The sequence below is a fragment of the Ostrea edulis genome, chromosome 4 (genome assembly GCF_947568905.1).
Source record: "Ostrea edulis chromosome 4, xbOstEdul1.1, whole genome shotgun sequence".
Lineage (NCBI taxonomy): Eukaryota > Metazoa > Mollusca > Bivalvia > Ostreida > Ostreidae > Ostrea > Ostrea edulis.
The window spans coordinates 36,907,829-36,926,854 of record NC_079167.1 but is presented as its reverse complement, the minus strand read 5'-3'; the positions used below and the strand labels follow the sequence as shown (position 1 = coordinate 36,926,854).

General features: G+C 35.2%; 2 protein-coding genes across 3 annotated transcripts; one reads left to right on the top strand and one right to left on the bottom strand.

Moving 5' to 3' along the window:
• Positions 1–225: 225 nt before the first annotated feature.
• Positions 226–1,783, bottom strand: LOC125671729 (general transcription factor IIE subunit 2-like). The gene is made up of 2 exons (XM_048907594.1): positions 1,727–1,783; positions 226–1,476 (listed from the first exon to the last, which is right to left on the bottom strand). The coding sequence occupies exon 2, from the start codon at positions 1,385–1,387 to the stop codon at positions 530–532; it is 858 nt and encodes a 285-aa protein (XP_048763551.1). The 5' UTR covers positions 1,388–1,476; positions 1,727–1,783; the 3' UTR covers positions 226–529.
• Positions 1,784–1,939: 156 nt separating this feature from the next.
• On the top strand, positions 1,940–18,059 carry LOC125670176 (uncharacterized). 2 transcript variants are annotated; one of them, XM_048905175.2, is made up of 9 exons: positions 1,940–2,148; positions 5,082–5,304; positions 8,186–8,469; positions 8,744–8,884; positions 12,454–12,552; positions 13,790–14,025; positions 14,632–15,801; positions 15,942–16,191; positions 16,391–18,059. In XM_048905175.2, exons 1-9 carry the CDS (start codon positions 1,996–1,998, stop codon positions 16,865–16,867), a joined length of 3,033 nt encoding a protein of 1,010 aa, XP_048761132.2. In that variant the 5' UTR covers positions 1,940–1,995; the 3' UTR covers positions 16,868–18,059. The 2 variants fall into 2 exon arrangements, with proteins under 2 accessions (XP_048761132.2, XP_048761133.2); XM_048905176.2 differs by lacking the exon at positions 5,082–5,304 and having other exon boundaries at positions 2,014–2,148.
• Positions 18,060–19,026: the final 967 nt, after the last annotated feature.

Below are 19,026 nucleotides of genomic sequence, written 5' to 3'. Positions count from 1 at the left end.
TAAGCCATTTACATGTATTTACTTTATTCACTACTCAACTCGTTGCATAAAGTAACACAGAAAATAAAAGACCGGCTGCTGTGTACACGTATTAGCCTGTAAAACAACTGTTGCCTTGTCCTGATCTGACCAAAGTTTGAACAAACTTCAATCTACACTACATTACCGGGTAGATACATATACTTAAATATATCTATTTCACAAAGAAATTGTAAAATAACAAACTGAAGAAGAATCCCATTTTAAAATCTGATACTTAATAGAAATACATAATCATATTTACACAAGTGAATAATACACTTATCATTGACATTAGTGCATATAGATATACAATTGACAATTTTACATTAGTGTATACACATGTACCTTTGACATAAGTGCATAAACCATCATTATTATAATGATAATAAACATATGTATGAGTACCATCGGAATGTGCTATGTGTTTTATTGTCAAAATAATCTATATACAATGTTTATCTCTAGTCTACCTATCAGTACATATGTATAACATTATACAGAACAAAATTTACTTTACAGTCTCTGAATAATCCTCAAGAACACCTTCTAAATGCTCGTTGTGCTTTTTGAACATTTTTCTCTTTCCACCACCTTTTTTACGTTTAATTTGCACTGCCTTTTTCAATCCAACATCCTGCATGGATGAAATCCCCTGTTTCTCCAAATATTCTTCAATTTTTTTGTCATCCAGTCCATCAATTGAAACTCCTCTCCACAGTTTCTGAAAATCATCATCTAATTTGTACCTACAGTATTTGTCATTATAAAACAGAATCTCCTTTTTGTCATTTGGTCTCACTATGGTGATGATATGTTCTCCCAAGGTTTTGAAAGCCTTCTCGGCATTAGGCAGTGACTCTTCCACATCCTCTTTCATCACTCCACCTAAGCCATGCAAATCTTGGTATTTAAGTAATTTCATTAAACTATTTTTATCACGAATGTCAAACTTAGGTTTGAAGGCATATTTCTGTCCATTATCTGTCACTTTAACTTTTGGATTGTTGTTCAAGGCTTCAGTTATTAGCCAATGTTTAATTTTGCTGCCCACATCCAGTTGATTTGTTTCATCCAGAATCTCATCAATCATCAGAGGATGAGTGTCTCCTTTTAGATGTCTCGATTTCATATATTTTACAATTTTTGCCAAAATAGCAAACTTGTATTGAGAACTTCCTGAAGAAGACTTATAATCATAAGAAGACGAGCTGGACTCACTCTTTGGTTTGAACGAAGAGCTTGATTTTTGTTTTTTGACTGGTTTTTCATCCGATACATCTTTGCCTTTCTTTCTTTTCTCCACTACAGGCTGAGCCTTTGCTCGGTCTATAAAAGCCTTCCTTTCCTTCAACAATGCCGGATCCATATTTCACTTTAAAAGATCCACTTTTAATATTTTCACCAAATCAGACATTAACATATGGATTCCAAAAAGCCCCGTGCTTTATTTTTGTCCTACAAATATATAAGAAGAAAAAGTTGAAAAAAGCCATTGCTAAAGTACACAAATGACCAAATGCCTTTGTGTGTCTTAATTTCGCTATCATTGGACACGAGATAATTCATTCACAAATACATTGTCTCTGCTCTGACTAGAAAATACTCAATGTTTGTACAAGAGCTTAATTAATGATTCTTAATATGTAATATCAAGCTCCTGATTACATCTAACTAGTGATAACTTATTGTCAACTATAAATCTTGCCTCAAATTGCCTCCATTTTGATTTGTATAAAAGTAGGAACTTTATGCGAAAAATTTTATTTAGAAAAGCTACTACCCAATCGGCTACTACCTAGTACCTTTCAGTTCTAAAAACTTATAGGGGGTGTTTGATTAGTAATTATTCCGGAACATTTAGTAAAATGAAGCAAAGGAAATTTAAGTGACTGATCTTGAATAAAACTAATTCTTGTACGAGTTGACTAAAATAATTTTTCATGTGTGCATTCGAGGAGCAGACAGCGGAGAGGAATGGAGGAGGATGAAGTAGACAGACTGAGGCTCCCTCAGGCACGCAAAGAGGCGAAAACACGAGGGATAGATATATCGAATTTGAAAAACATAGGCGAAATCCGCTGTACCCTGAAACGCCATTCGTTGATTGATAGAAAAACTCGCGACAATGTAAAGGAACTAATTCTACTTTCAGTTTATCCGCCGCTTATGGTGCTACCGTTAAGGCGAGCGCAAGCTAAGTGTACATGATATATATAGGCTTATGGATGTAGTTTAGGGATAGAAACATATTGTTGTAGAACTAAAAGCAGTATTTTACAAGCTAAGTGTACATGTATATATAGGCTTATGGATGTTGCTTAGTGATAGAAACCTATTGTTGTACAACTAAAAGCAGTATTTTATTACAGTGTTACGTAGTGTTTGGGAATGAAACTATACGACTTGAGTGAATTAAAATTAATTTAAGTTCAACCAAATATTAACTTTCCCTCTCTTAGGGCCATATGCTGGACAAAATTAAGCCATGAACAAAAATGTGAAAATATGATTTGTTTCACTTCTATTTAATTGTTTGAATCATTATATTTAATTGTGGGCACCCCTAATAATAAAATAAAATTTATATAGCACCTTATATAAAACAAATTACGTTAAGGCGTTTTACAAGGGTATGAAGAGGAATGCAATGATAAAACACAATTAAATGACAGTATGACATAAGATCTTGTATATCTATAAAATTATCAAAATAAAACACCATTATTGAAATCAATATCTAAAAGATGAATAACAGAACTAGGCCTAAGGTAGCAGGGGACAGTTTCTTTTTTTATATATACATGTACGTCCATCGTCAGGCGGAGTGTATTATATTGTGGTGCCATCCATCAAAGGTAATGTTTTCCAGACTTTCCCCCCGTAAATAATGCATGTACAGCATTGAAATTTGGTCACAATTATATTTAAAAACAACTGTGACTTTGTACACTGCGTAGATGCAATCTACCATTAACTCAACTACGAATAGCCTGTTGGGTAATTTTTTCGTTCTTACCCCTTGGAGTCTTAATAGCATGAAGGTAAAAAGCCATGTTCAGCCATAATTTTATTTGTGAGAGATATCAATGGTGATGTCCATGTTGATTTGAAGGATTTTATGAGGATAGTACTTATACTAATTTTGACTAATGTTACCATTAGAGCTCACTGCACTTGCTATCAATCTAAAACCATTCAATTAGTGTTATGTAATAAGGCTGCAAATTTTTCTTTGAATTTTTTGTGCATAGATCTATTAGGGGTGAGATCAAAAGTTCAATGTCTGACAAAAACTAAATTCACATAGTTTTCACCAATACCCCCTCCCCTTTAAAACTAAATATGACGAATGTTGCACCTAATCCATTAACAAGAAAAAACATACGATTATAACACTCTGCATACCTTTTTATGCCCCCCTTTGAAAAAGAGGGGGCATATTTTTGGCAACTGTCGGTCAGTCGGTCTGTAGACCACATGTTGTCTGCTTAATATCTTGAGAACCTTTCACTTGATGATAATGATATTTCATATGTAGGTTGGTTATGAGTAGAAGAGGACCCTTATTGTTTTTCAGGTCAAAAGGTCAAGGGTCAATCTACTCTGGAAATAGGAATATGATGTCCGCTCAATATCTTGAAAAACATCAAACTTAGCACACTGGTACATCCTAAGGAGTAGATGACTCCTATTGATTTTGAGGTCATATGGTCAAAAGTCAAGGGTCAAACTGGGCATAGGAATATACTGACCATTCAATTTCTAGAGAACCCTTTGCTTGTCAGACATCAAACTTGGTACACCAGTACATCTTCAGAAGAAGATGACCCCTATTGATTTCGAGGTCACATGGTCAAGGGTCAAACAGGACATTAGAATATACTGTCCGCTCAATATCTTGAGAACCCTTTGCTTTACAGACATCAAACTTGGTACACTGGTACATCTTCAGGAGAAGATGACCCCTATTGATTTTGAGGTCACATGGTCAAAGGTCAAGGGTCAAACTGGACTTAAGAATATACTGTCCGCTCAATATCTTGAGAACCCTTTGCTTGACAGACATCAAACTTAGTACACTGGTATATCTTCAGGTGAAGATGACTCCTATTGATTTTGAGGTCACATGATCAAAGGTCAAGGGTCAAACTAGACATGGAAATATACTGTCCACTCAATATCTTGAGAACCCTTTGCTTGACAGACATCAAACTTGGTACACTGGTACGTCTTCAGGAGATGATGACTCCTATTGATTTTGAGGTCACATGGTCAAGGGTCAAACTGGACATAGGAATATACTGTCCGCTCAATATCTTGATAACCCTTTGCTTGACAGACATCAAACTTGGTACACTGGTACGTCTTCAGGAGAACATTACCCCTATTGATTTTGAGGTCACATGGTCAAAGGTCAAGGGTCAAACTGGACATAGGAATATACTGTCTGTTCAATATCTTGAGAACCCTTTGCTTGACAGACATCAAACTTGGTACACTGGTACGTCTTCAGGAGAAGATGACCCCTATTGATTTTGAGGTCACATGGTCAAGGGTCAAACTGGACATGGGAATATACTGTCCACTCAATATCTTGATAACCCTTTTGCTTGACGGACATCAAACTTAGTACACTAGTACATCTTCAGGAGAAGATGACCCATATTGATTTTGAGGTCAAAAGTCAATTGTTGAACTGGACATAGTAATATATTGTCTCCTATATTTTAAGAATTATTTGCTTGATTGACACCAAACTTGGTACACTGGTACAGCATAAGGAGTAGATGACCCATATGGATATTTAGGTCACATGGTCAATTCACTCTTGACATAGGAAGATATTGTCTACTCAATATTTTGAATTGATGATACTACTATCAATTAAATGATGTATAACCCTTTTCAATTTTGCACCATGGGGGGCATATGTGTTTTACAAACATCTCTTGTCTACTGTAGACAAGAGATGTTTGTAAAACACATATGCCCCCCATGGTGCAAAATTGAAAAGGGTTATACATTATGGTATATTTCTTGATAATTGCTTATCATATTAGGTAATCAAAAGCCTGTCATCTGATGCTGAAAATGACAGCATCCTTCGAAAGAGACTAGGAAGCATATATACCGCCACCCTGCAGGCTTTTCGTGATTTAGAACAGAGTGGTGACACCATTCTGGATCATCTGGAGCAGTGCTTTCCTGGCCTTCTAACAAGACTTGAGAATGAGGAATCCAAGTTAATGAACAACAATGTTAAATGCCCAATCATGGTATTAGGTAATGACTGACTAACATCTAACAAAGTTTGGATCCCATTATTTGGTGTATTTTTAGTATATACATGTGCTGGTAAAAGGGTATTTAATTTTCATGTACATGTATTATCCCCTCACGCAACAAGTTGCAAAGGGAATATAGCATTGCTAATGTGCGTGTGTGTGTCCGTCAACAGCTTTTCTAACTGTGTAAATCATAATTATCATTGATTGTTACTCACACTTTGGATCCCTAATGTAGCCTCACTCTTGTCTCGGGGTCCTGGTCAAAACATATTTTTGTTACATCAGGATAAACGTAGAGTTTTATTATTTCTGTCCTAAAGCTTCTAGCACTTGTGTGGAGTATATCTAAAGGAAACGTTTATGTGGGTATTGCAAGGGTTGTCTGAAGTAAGATATAATCAATGCTGTGTTCTTAAAATTTTCACATCCCTTTAGTACAATATTCTTCAATATACTTAATTATGTATTAAATATCAACCTTAAGCAAGCGGGTAGCCATCTTGCACATACATAGGACATTTTGATCTATGGTATCTGAAGTTTTGTGTTAGTATGGTATGGATAGACTAGTTCTCTCACCACATCCAGCAAAACAGGTAGAACTCTCTGGGACAGTTTTATGATGGGCTGCATTAATAGCGTCTTTCACTGCTGCCAGTAGCCGTTTGTCCGTATGGTTTGGTTGACCACGGGTCTTTTTGCTTATTTGTTATTTGTATGCTAAAGATCTAGTGATATTCTTATACTTTCCGTCATCTGTAATCATTTAAAAATCTGTGGAGGCGTCGTCCCTAAATCTACACAGAACTGGATTGCTCTCTGTTGAGCTGTAACATCACCAGTGAACGTTTCCATTTTCCGTCTGTTCTGATTACCATTCAAATGCTTGGAAAACTGCCAAAAATGACGTAAATATTCTCAAATGATATCATAATAGATAGCAACATAAAATATGCTAATTGTTACTGCAACCTGATATTTGAAAAATATTACTTCCATATTTTCTATTGAAACCCAGGGGGGTTTTTTGTGTGTCGACCATACCTTACACATATCCGAGTATAATGATATTCTTATTTTTGTATACATTTTATCAGTAAAATAAAGTTATACTCCAATATGATAGAAAAATGCTTGCTGACAATTTCTCTGTGGTGCATGCCTTTCTTTCATTAAAAACACATTGTCCAATTTTTACAGGACAGCCCTCGTATTTTGGTCCTGTAAATTTTTTAAGTTTTCAGGATAAGAAATATTTAGAAAGTCCATCATTATTAAAGTTTTATGACAGACAAAATTTTCATAGTAGCTTGTATGTTATGATGGATTATGATGTCGCACAAAATTATTTTTGTCGATTTTTTTTATTCGAGATAGCCAAGGATATTTTTCAAAATTTTGTACAGAGCACAATCTATGATCAAATCTTCATATTTATCTATTGATAAAACTGTTTTGACACTGTTGTACAAATTTTATATCAAGATTAAGATCTGTGCTCATATTAAAATTCTCTGTAATATTTATTAAAAATACAATATTTTTTACAACTTTGCATGCTTTCTTCTTGCATATATGAAGGCAGTTGAAAGAAAGAAATTCAGATTCTTGATAGTTAATAAATGATTGACATTTTTGTGCATAAAATTGGATGGAAGCAGTAATTTGTTTGAACTAAAAATTAACAAGGCCATTTTATGCATAAAATGAACCTACATGTATTTCTCGGTGCCCTATTTTCACCATTCTGAGAAATAAGTGACATGAATTTCATTGGAGTGAGTTCTTTTTACCCAATGATGCTGTGTACTAAGAGTGATTGAAACTTGATCAATGATAATGGGAGAAAATGGATGTTAAGTGAGGGATGCAAACAGATAAATGACAAAGTTATTTAATTGAACCCTTCACTCAGCCACTCTAAAAGGGAAATAAATGTTCGTAATACTTGTCACCATAATTGATGATTAAGAAATTTCCTGTGCATTTTCAAGTTGCCCTTTTAAAGAAGGAAGTTATTTAAGGTGATGTACTGTATTGATCCAAACTTGAGTAGAATTTTAAAATTTTTAATTTTTTCAAATACTGTTGTTTTGTGATTCAGATTCAAAGGAGATTTTTTTTCTTCCAAAAATGTTGATGGATTGATTGATCATTATCAAAACTGTTCCAATGATTGATTTTTCTTTGATTTGCTACATGCATTACATTTTCTGTCATGCATCATCAGATATCCTTCAAACTTCTTAGTACCAGTATGACACAACTTAGTGCAAGAGTGCTTATACAGCGTTTGTGAGATCTGGTTTGTGCATGCTGGACACTTGAACAAATTTACCAGGTAGAACAATGAAATGCACTGTCACTTCCTCGTGGTCTGTGGTGAACAAAGCGTTTTGGATCAGCAGTTTTTAAAAACTGTTTCTATTGCTGTGAACCACAGTTACCATGCTGCCACCTTGGTTACCATAGCAACATGACTTATTGGATACAATATAAGCCTCTGAGGCAACTTCTTATAGAATCTTAGAATAACAATAATTAGCAGTTCTATAGGTCCAAGTACATGTACTAGGTTCAATGACAATTCCTATAAAGGTTAATAACAATTAAGTGTAAACTAGAAAATGGTAAATAAAAATCAAATTATTATAGATTTCAGATTATGTAGTGTACTGGTAAATTCACAAGTAGACTGTATGAACAATATATGCAGTCATTTAATTTCTCTTAATCATAACTCACTTTGCTAAATCTGATCTTCCATTACACTTTTCTTCTTGAGTAAGTAGGAGTGATGTAACTTTTCTGAGTTTAGTATTATTGATATCTAAATGCAATTCATAATTTGGATGACACCTGTTTCTGTACTGTAGGTGAGACTGGATCAGGAAAGTCTTCATTTATCAACTTAATCTTGGGCTGTGAGCTGCTGCCCCACTCTCTGCTAAGTAACACCAACACCATCTGTGAAATACAATACGGTGAAGATTACAGAGCCTCTTTTCATTACATTGATAATGCCGAGTCCAAGGAAGACGTTCGTTATGAAACTTTCCAAGATATGCAGTCATCACTTTGTGACAAAATACAGAAAAAGGGAGAGCAAAAGTCTCTCTATAAAAGGGTGGAAATTTTTCTACCAAGTGACATTTTGAAGGTATATATTTAAAACATAATGCGAAAAGAAACTAAAGTCCATAGACAAAATTCTTTCAAATATTAGGAATTTTAATTGTGGACAAATATTCCATCCTCGTGCATGCGTTTTTAAGAAGTGCAGAACTGAAAGCAAGAAAATTATGCAACATCCTTTGCCAAAATTTTACCTTTAACATGACAGTTTTTACCACAGTTATTAGTATTTCATACTTTGTATCAGAAAATAAATTGACTTGATTTCTTACAAATGCCAATACTTGTGGTATTTTCAGAGTGGACTGTTGATAGTGGACAGTCCAGGGATTGCTGACACGGGTGAAATGACCGACATTGTACTTGACTATCTCATCAAAGCCTGTGCTTTCATTTATATTATCAACAGTGAAAATGCAGGAGGTGTGGCCCCAGACAGGGTAAAGATTTTCTCAATTTAAATAAAAAATAACACATGCTAAAACTCTCTGGGTTTTGCTTGGAGACTCATCATTGCCAATGTTATCTGCTAACTATCGATACGCACAACAATTTCATTTACTTTGCAGTTTTTTGACACCTTTAATTTCTCAAACACCCCTCCCCCTCCCCCCCAATTCATTATTTATATCACTATGGTATATATATCTCTTTGAATTTCACTGATGGTAGAGCTTAGATAGGATTGGTATGCTTCTGTGGTATATATAGGAGAGGAAAAAATATGTGGATGGACCGGGAATTGAACCCGGTACCTCAGCATTGCGAGTCAGGTGTTCTAACCACTGAGTTATCCACGCCGATATCCATGGTCCATTTAGCCCTAATTACTACATTCCCCCCTCCTTAATTTGTCTTCATCCTTGAAGACACACACAACCCAGGTTCTTTTCACCCCTGGCAGGACAATCTGCAGTGCAGGGGTGGTCAACGGCACCAAATGTAGTATATGTAGGAGAGAGGAAAAAATCTGTGGCTGGACTGGGAATCAAACCTGGGACCCCAGCATTACTAGTCAGGTGTTCTAACCACTGAGCTATCCAGGCTGATATCCATGGTCCATATAGCCCTAATTACTACACTTCAATGCACAGAGACAGATTAGAGGACACCCTATTGTTGTGTTAAGTGGATCTAATAGGGGGTTTAAAGATTTACTCAGTTATATTTTGATATAGGAAATATCCTCCAAATAAGTGATTTCAGTTGATTATCATTATTCCCATGCAACAGAATTTCAGACAGATATAGTAGCTTGTCTGTGTATTTGAAGATCCATGTTAAAAAAAAAAAAAAAAAAAAAAAAAAAAAGCAGGGTCACTAGTGGGGAAATTCCTTTGTATAAAGATTTAGGTTCCTGTTGATTTTTAGGTCAAATGTCAAGGTCACTTGAAGGAAATTCTGAAATTATTTGTACAAGGTTTATGCTATTTCTATCAAACTTTCAAAAATGACACCTTTCATAAAAGTCTTGGTCCCTATTGCTTCTTTAAATCAAATGTAAGTTCAAAGGTTGAATGACCAAAACTTCTTGTATGCTTGACTACAATGTTCAACATTTGTAGTGATGCTTACAAAAAAGTTAGTTTAAAAGACAAGGTCTTTTAAGAGCACTGTCAGAAATTATGTTGTTATCGGATTTCCTGGCTTTGCAGATTCCTTGTTTGTCAGCCAACAATTATGAGATTTTATTTTTTCAGTGTAAGAGATAGACAATCAGAGTTTTTTCAGTTTAGCTTTTCAGCTCACCCAAGTCATATGCTTTATAAATGAATTTCTCTAATCAAAATATGTCATCATCAATGTTGCTGATAGTATTCTACATTTGCAAGGTCTTCACCAGAATACAATGACTCAGAAATGTTAACCAATCTTGGGTAAAGAAGATTCAAATTTGTTCAAAAAGAAGACATGCCCTCTTCCCTGGGAGATGATTGGAAATGGGATCGGGTGTTTAGATAATCTTTTATCTCAAGAATTGCTGGATTAGAAAAGACAAATTTTGCTTGAAAGCTTCTTTAAATGATATACATTTATTTTTAGCTCACCTGCAGCCCTTTTCACAAGTTAGCTTTTCTCATCACCTGTTGTCCATCTGTCTGTAAACTTTTCGCATTTTCGACCTCTTTTCCAGAACCACTGGGCTGATTTCAATCAAACTTGGCAAAAAGTATCTTTAGGTGAAGGGGATTCAAGTTTGTTCAAATGAAGGGTCATGCCTCCTTCAAAGGGGAGATAATTGCAAATATAGGGTGGGGTCATTTAAAAATCTTCTCAGGAACCACTGGGGCAGAAAGGTTTACATTTACATGAAAGTTTCCAGTTATAGTGCAGATTCAAGTTAACTGTTTGTAAAAATCATGGCCCCCTGGGGTAGATTGAGGCCACAATAACGATCAAAGTTTTACATGTGAATATATAGGGAAAATCTATAGATATGGGCCAAGGTGACTCAGATGAGTGATGTGTTCCATGGGCCTCTTGTTTACATATAAATGGTCAACTAAGTAACTCATGTGATTTATTACTATCTGTTACCACCAGGATCTCTTGTAAAGAAAGAAAAAAATATTTGTCCTAGGACACAACTTTGTGATGGAGACACAGTAGAAGCTCACACTTGCACTGAACTGAAACCAGTGTCAGTTAGATTTAATCCATGATTCTAGAGGCTAGGATGGAGCTACAATAGGAGTTCAGTTTTGCAAAGAAAGATATTGCAAAGATCTTGTAAACATCTTCTACTCAATTTAAAAACAACAAGGGTACGGTATTGGTTTAGATTGAAATGCAAGTGTTCACTTTAAGTCTAGTCAACTAGTCGACTTCCGTACTATAGTTACTATAGCAAGTGTTCACTTTAAGTCTAGTCAACTTCCGTACTATAGTTACTATAGCAAGTGTTCACTTTAAGTCTAGTCAACTTCCGTACTATAGTTACTATAACAAGTGTTCACTTTAAGTCTAGTGAAAGTCTAGTCAACTTCCGTACTATAGTTACTATAACAAGTGTTCACTTTAAGTCTAGTGAAGTCTAGTTGACATCCGTGCTATAGTTACTATAACAAGTGTTCACTTTAAGTCTAGTCAACTTCCGTACTATAGTTACTATAACAAGTGTTCACTTTAAGTCTAGTCAAAGTCTAGTCAACTTCCGTACTATAGTTACTATAACAAGTGTTCACTTTAAGTCTAGTCAAAGTCTAGTCGACTTCCGTACTATAGTTACTATAACAAGTGTTCACTTTAAGTCTAGTCGACTTCCGTACTATAGTTACTATAACAAGTGTTCACTTTAAGTCTAGTCGACTTCCGTACTATAGGTACTATAACAAGTGTTCACTTTAAGTCTAGTCGACTTCCGTACTATAGGTACTATAACAAGTGTTCACTTTAAGTCTAGTCAAAGTCTAGTCGACTTCCGTACTATAGTTACTATACAAGTGTTCACTTTAAGTCTAGTCAACTTCCGTACTATAGTTACTATAACAAGTGTTCACTTTAAGTCTAGTCGACTTCCGTACTATAGCAAGTGTTCACTTCAAGTCTAGTCAAGTCTAGTCAACTTCCGTACTATAGTTACTATAGTCTCACCCTGGGTACATTCAATGTTTGTCATTCCATGACCTCCAGGGCCAAGATGTAGCCACATTTAGATTTAATGTTTTACATAGGGAATGTGTAGGGGAAAATAGTTAAATAATGTCATTCCAAGCACCTAGGATATCCTAGTTTTTAGGACTGATGGTGAGTTGTGGAATGTAAACATTAGTAATTAGTTTTTAGGACTGATGGTGAATGGTGGAATGTAAACATTAGTAATTAAGCATTCCCATGTTGTGTAGATTTAATTTTGTTGAAGTCATCACCCTGGAAGTAGAGCAGAGCCACTACTGAGAACTAAGTTTTACATTATTTATATCCCAATCTTATGATTGTTTAACTCTGAATGAGCAAGATGACTCGGGTGTGAATTGTAGCCTCCTTGTTGTCTCCTTGTACATTGTAGCTACAGTATCTACTGAAGAAAGTAGTGGAAAAGGCATTTCATGATGAGCAGGACTATAGATCAACGTGTGCCGTCTTTATCTGTAACAAATGGGACCAAGTAAGTCTGCTGCTATTAATATACATTATATCATTGGAATGTGGATACATGATACTTTGGCCTAGTTTGATCATCAACTTCTGTAACTAAGAGTAGAACCAAAGTATGATGGAACTGTCTTTGGTCGAAATGGAAGGGGAGTCGCTGTACATGTCTGGTCTACAGCTTATAGAATGTTGAACTTTAGTAATCAGACATGCACACTGAAGGTCCGGTAGCAAGCCAGACAAGCACATCGAAGGTTCCGAAGTTAACTTAAACAACTACCATGATCGATGATCGAACTAGGCCAATTTAACACTGAATATTACATGTTGAACCAGTTTTCATTTACAGTTCGTCATAGATGTCGCAAAGTTCAATTTGACCCAAAATGCTAATTGAATCCATGCAAACTATTGATATTTGTTAATAGCTACATTATTTTTAAAGTGTGAAAAGGACAATAGATGATAAGAGGTCTCTTTGCGGCACCAAAATGGACATTCATGCTAGCCTTTTGTTTCAAAATTTAGTGCATTTTGTTTCAACTCTGTCATTATTCTCAATTTGATTTAAATGACATCAAACTATGATTATGATGTCATAATGTTTTGCCACCATTTTCAGTATTATGACATGAATTGGCACACAGTTTTCAACTAGGAAACATCAAGTGCAAGCTTGGACATTCTTATTTATGTCCTTGATTCATCTTTTCGGTGCACATACATGTATGTGATAGAAAAACTGTATTTGTCTCAAGCTTAGAACTAAGTGTTTCCTGAAAGAAAAACGTTCACAAAAATTAGATGAAAATTTAGAAATTGCATCACTTTTGATGCTGCGTATGCCATATGGCTGAATATCCGAAACAAATTACTGTATATTCCTAAATATCAGCAAGGAATTTATTTATTGCATAATTTAGTGAGAAGCACCACCCATGAAATAAGATTAATCACTTTTGTTTTTATATTGCTGAAATACATATGTCGAAAACTCTTGATCAACAGATCACTCGCAAATTCATGATCTTGAGATTTTATGTCTGCAAATCATTTTACAATATTAAGTACGTGCGAAATACAAGGAATCTACAATATGTGAAGCTGTATAGGACATGATTTCATTAGTGAAATAAAACTAGATTTAGTCTTTCTTGAAAGCTTTAAAATTTCGAGTTTTATGGAGTTCTAGACAGACTGTTATCGCACATTGAATTCACTTTTGTCATTTGAAGAATTATTGATTACAGGTTCCTTTTGAAGAGAGAGACAAGGTTTTCAAGGACACAGTCAGAAAGCTGTGTACAGAATCCACCGGTTGGCCTGACTGTAAGGAGAACCAGATATTCAAATTGTCCAGCAGAGAGGCTATGTTCATCCAGGACACCCCAGAAAAGTTCATTGTTGGTCGTTTTGCTGCAGTTTTACACAAAATTCACTCTCTCATTCCAGAGAGCAGAAACACACTTCTGCTGAACGATGCAAGGTTAGTTTGCTTGGAAATTAATGCTACTAAGTGTTCAAAGTTAATGCCTATCATTTGCTCTGAAACTGACAAAGTTAGATAAATCCAGTCTGTCCTTCCTACAGAGAAGAAATATCCTATGTTATTAAAAAAAATCAACTGCCAATATTATCTATAAATGACAAAATGTGTTAAACATACAGCTAGATCCAAATGTCTTGCAAATTTCCTGTTATTTCCAAAATGAGTGGACAGGATGGAAGGAAAAGTAAATGACTTTAAAGAAATAAATTCTATTTTTGAAAATGCAGGAGGGTATGAAATTTAAATTTAAAATCAGAAATGAAATTCATTTCTGATAGTTACCATCTACTGTCATTTCTGTCGTAATTCCCAGCAGTTAAAATAGATGTATACCGTAATTTATTAGGATTGTTTACAACTGCAGCACATTCATTAGAAAATGGCTATCATTACAATTTTAAAAGATACCAAAGGCAAAAAACATTGAAAATGCAAATATATATGCATTTTATAAATTTCAACCTTCAACTGATTTGATTGATGTTCAAATATCATCAGATGTTTTAACCTTGGTTTCTATTGAAGAGTCCTATCCTTTATTAGGTTGTTGCAGCTGATTTTGGATAAGGCAGCTTTGTGTATAGAGAGCAGTCTCTCTGATGTCCATTTAACTCCAGAGGAGAGGATGATCAAGAACAAAGAAACAGTGGAGGATCTAATGAAGCTGAAAAAAGATGTCAACGAATTCTTTGAAGTAGAAAGGAGGAATTTTAATGAGGGATTAGAAGAAATCATCACACAGCTAAGAAATCACTTACGTAGTAAGGAAATGACTCAGAAACTGTGTGATTTTACTCAGACCATGAATACCACTGATATTCAATGGAAAGAAGCAACAATCAAATTGAGAATCCAGCTGTATGACAAGATAACAGAGGAAATTCAAAAGTGGGAAACTGAAAACAAAAAAATGGAAGAACTTGGTGCTTGCATGGCTAAGAACTTTCAGGAGAAGTTTCCAGACTTTGACTCCAAGTTGTTCAATTTACAAAAGAGGTACATTCAGGGCAGTAATTCAGAGAATATATTAGTTGAAAATGTTGAGCCATTTGTACCCATTGTGATTGCTGAAAAATTTGACAACATCAACTTAGGGTTAAAGGTTTTAGTGGGAATTTCCTTTTCTCCTGTTTTGTTGATTGGGGCCCTCGTACGCTTACCAGTATGGGGATTAAAGGAATTAGCCAGGAAGGTTAAAGGTCAAATGTTGGAAACAGAGTATGCCAAGGATCCTCGGAACTCCCTCAGGAAGTATGCAGAGGGAATTCTGAAATCAGCGAGTGACCCCATGCAAATGAAACCAATTATGGAGAAGGAGGTTTCTCATTTGTTCACATATTTGGAAAACCAGAGGAGGAAAGTTCTCCAACAGATTGAGGCAGAACTAACTCTTCTGGACAAGAGAAGAGAGGAAAAAGAGACCAAGGAATTTATAGTAAAGAACTGCTCTAGTCAAAAAGTCAGGTTTGAAAGACTTAGGCGAAGGTTGGCCTATTTCTATAAAATTGAGTTAACTCCCACCTCATATTGGTCATTTGCTGATTTTGAAGAAGATGGACTTTTATATCGAGGTTTGTTTGGAGAGGTTCACAAAGCATCGTCTAAAGCAAGCAATAAAACTTGTGGCCATTCTAATGTAGTTGTTGTAAAGAATTGGCTTAGCATCGATGAAGTGAACATTATGGAGCATATGAGGGTGGAAGAAGCATACAGGTATTTTTGATCAAATAACATGCCTTCTGAGTTGAAGTTTTGACAATAAAATCTTTTTAAAACTTATTTGATTTGTTAACTTGATTTGAATGCATATATTTTCCTTTCACATGAAAATATTGTAACAATTTTATTTGCAGGTCAAAAAGATTTGTGTATAACATGTCACTTATTTCAATGATTTTGAGAAGCTCTCCAGAACACCATTTTATCTGGCCTGTCCTGTTTCCTGTTAAATGCAGTTTGAGAGCTTTCATGGAGTCGACGACTATTGAGCCTGACGATAAGATACAGACCCTGTATTCGAACCTAGAGCAGGTTATTAGTGGACTAGACTTCCTGCACACAAAGAGACTGGTCCATATAGACGTGTCTCAGGATTCTGTTATGGTGAGAAACCACTAGTAATTATCATTGCCATTTGTCATTTTACTGACATGAAATCTATTCATGCAATTTAAAGTATTCCACAAATTATGATTTAGGTATTTGTCTAATGGGGGGGGGGGGGGGCTACCTAAAGAACTGTTTTAAGTCACAGAACAGACAGAGATTATTTTTTTCATTTATTTTGTTCATTTATTGTCAGGTTGATGAAAATGATAGAGTCAAACTGGTCCACATTCGATATCCCCAGAAGCTAAACTCGCACTATTTCCCAGAGACTTCAACAGAATTAGCGCAATATGTTTACCTGCATAGAAACATTTTGTCATTACCTGCCCAGACAGAATACACTTTTGAGCATGACATGTATGGAGTTGGCCTAATGATGTGGGAAGTATGGAAATGCCAGAGACCATTTCGGGATATAATCGAGGGACCAGAACCCAAGACACTTCAACAATTCATCAGATTTTTGTCTGATGAAAAAAATCTGCTACGCCTGGATTTTGAAGATGGAGTGGGGATTCCCCAGGTGAATTCTTGGAACGATGGCATTCAGAAGTGCCAGAATTTGTCCATCACTGCAGCAGAACTGCTGAATTTGTTATCTACCTGCAAAAATAAAACAAATGACTTTAAATATGCTCAAGTACATGTTCCTAATCAACATTCATCATAGAAACTACTCCCTTTCAATGCCAACTGACCCCTCAAAAAGGTAACCCAATAAATGAATGTGATACTGGTCAGTGTCCAGCGTGGCCTTTGTTTTATTGTTTACTCTGATGTTATATTGTTACTCAAACTTTACATTATGACATTTTGAAACCATAATATTATGTTGTACGATATATATATATATATATGTATATATATACGGTGCTCCCTTGATATATTGCCCCCATTATATTATGTTGTAGGATATGTATATATATATACACAGTGCTCCCTCGATATATTGTCCCCATTATGATGCCACCTACGCTTATTGCCTAAAAATTCTAAAGAATGGATTTCCCCCTTTTGTTAACACCCCCATTGTAATGCCAACCCCGCATAGTGCCATATGCCACTGATTTTCACAAACAAATGGTAAAATTTTACAGGGTTTACCCTCGATATTAACACCCATTGGTAATCACACCTGTATTTCAAAGTGTGGTGTGCAGAAGTGTGACAGACTGGATAAGGTATTCAGAATAAAACTAAGATTATCTGAATAATGTTTCGATATACATAATGTAGCCCAAATAGATTACATAACTATTTCTTTTGACTATACTCGGTGAATTGTCAGTACCAGTGAATTTGTTATACTGCCACCCCCACCCCCCACCCCCACGTTATTGCCCACATTCATTTTGAACATATATATATATATATTATATTTGATTTGGGCTCAATAAAGGGTACTAAGATACACATTTGTGAACAAAGTGACATTCTCATAGAATCCTATAAATATACATGTATTGTACAATTCTTCAAAAATAAATTCAAACCAGGTCCACAGGGCTTTTAAACAGTTGGGGTGTAAATATGAGGAAAATCTTTTAAGACTACAATACATGTGAAAACAAAATGAAAGTATTGTCATATAATGTAGATCATATATTTGGGACTAATTAGAGCTCCAAAGCATACAGGAGTCATATCTCTAAAGGTGCAAGAGAACTCGGGTGGACACTGCCACCCATGGGCCTCTTTGTGTCAGCATAAATTCTGTGATACTCATATTTGTTCTGCAGCAATTAAAAAGTAAAATTTACAATTAAGATTGATTTTATGCAATAGGTATTTTATATATTGTATACATATTGTATTTACTTTTAATAGAGATATTTTGTATTAAATATTTATGTACAGTGAAAGTTTTTTGTAATATTTTAAATCATACTTTCTGCCATCGAAATACAGTATTGTGGTACACGTACTTGAGAAGTACTATTTGTGTGTTCATCTGTCTTTCTGTTGAATACAAACTTTGTCCTTGCAATTATTTTGAAACAGAAGGAAGAATTCTAGGCATAGGTCATAATTGTACTATTTTTGACATCCCTTATTCAGAAGAAAGAATTCTAGTTATAGGTCATAATTTTGTCAAACTTGGCATCCCTTAGTCAGAAGAAAGAATTCTTGTTATATGAGGGCGAGTCAATAAGTAACCAGTCTCACTTATTTCCGGTTGAGATCCACCTCTTTTTATACGCCTGTCTTTAGACGGGACGTATTATGGTACAGCGATGTCTGTACGTCCATCCGTCCGTCAGTACGGGGTTTTCTCCTTATAATTTCATTTCCCTTTCACATATCATGCTGAAACTTGCTGTGTAGCTTCTTTGTGGGTCACTCTAGATCATACTGCAATTTTGATCCATTTCGACCTTTTTTCCAGGAGTTTTGCCCCATTATTTGGAAATAATTATTATATGGAGGGTACATAATTTGTGTGCCCTACTCCTCCCACAGTTTTCAAATGAGAGCCTTCTTATTTTATGGAGTGTTTGTATGGGTATTGAAGATGTGCATGTGGGATGGATTTTGATTTTCTACAATTTTTAAGAAAATTACAGGTTGTTGAACTTAGTCTATTTGGAAATTAATATTCTATGGAGGGTACATAATTTGTCCGCCCAACTCCTCCCACAGTTTTCAAGTGAGGACTATCTTATTTTGTGGAGTGTTTGTATGGGTATTGAAGTTGTGCATCTGGGGAAGAATTTTGATTTTCTTCCATTTTTGAATTCTTCCATTTTTGAAAAAAATTACAGGTTGTTGAACTTGGTCCATTTTGAGGAAAATTAAGCCAAGACCCTTTGTTCATATGAAAGTTTGTCA

What these genes read in the sequence shown, in the direction of transcription:
- LOC125671729 (XM_048907594.1), bottom strand. Translation starts at nt 1,387, where the DNA reads ATGGATCCGGCATTGTTGAAGGAAAGGAAGGCTTTTATAGACCGAGCA.
- LOC125670176 (XM_048905175.2), top strand. Translation starts at nt 1,996, where the DNA reads ATGGAGGAGGATGAAGTAGACAGACTGAGGCTCCCTCAGGCACGCAAA. An exon ending in AGGGTGGAAGAAGCATACAG is followed by an intron (nt 15,802 to 15,941) that starts GTATTTTTGATC and finishes TTTTATTTGCAG; the next exon opens with GTCAAAAAGATTTGTGTATA. An exon ending in TGTCTCAGGATTCTGTTATG is followed by an intron (nt 16,192 to 16,390) that starts GTGAGAAACCAC and finishes ATTTATTGTCAG; the next exon opens with GTTGATGAAAATGATAGAGT.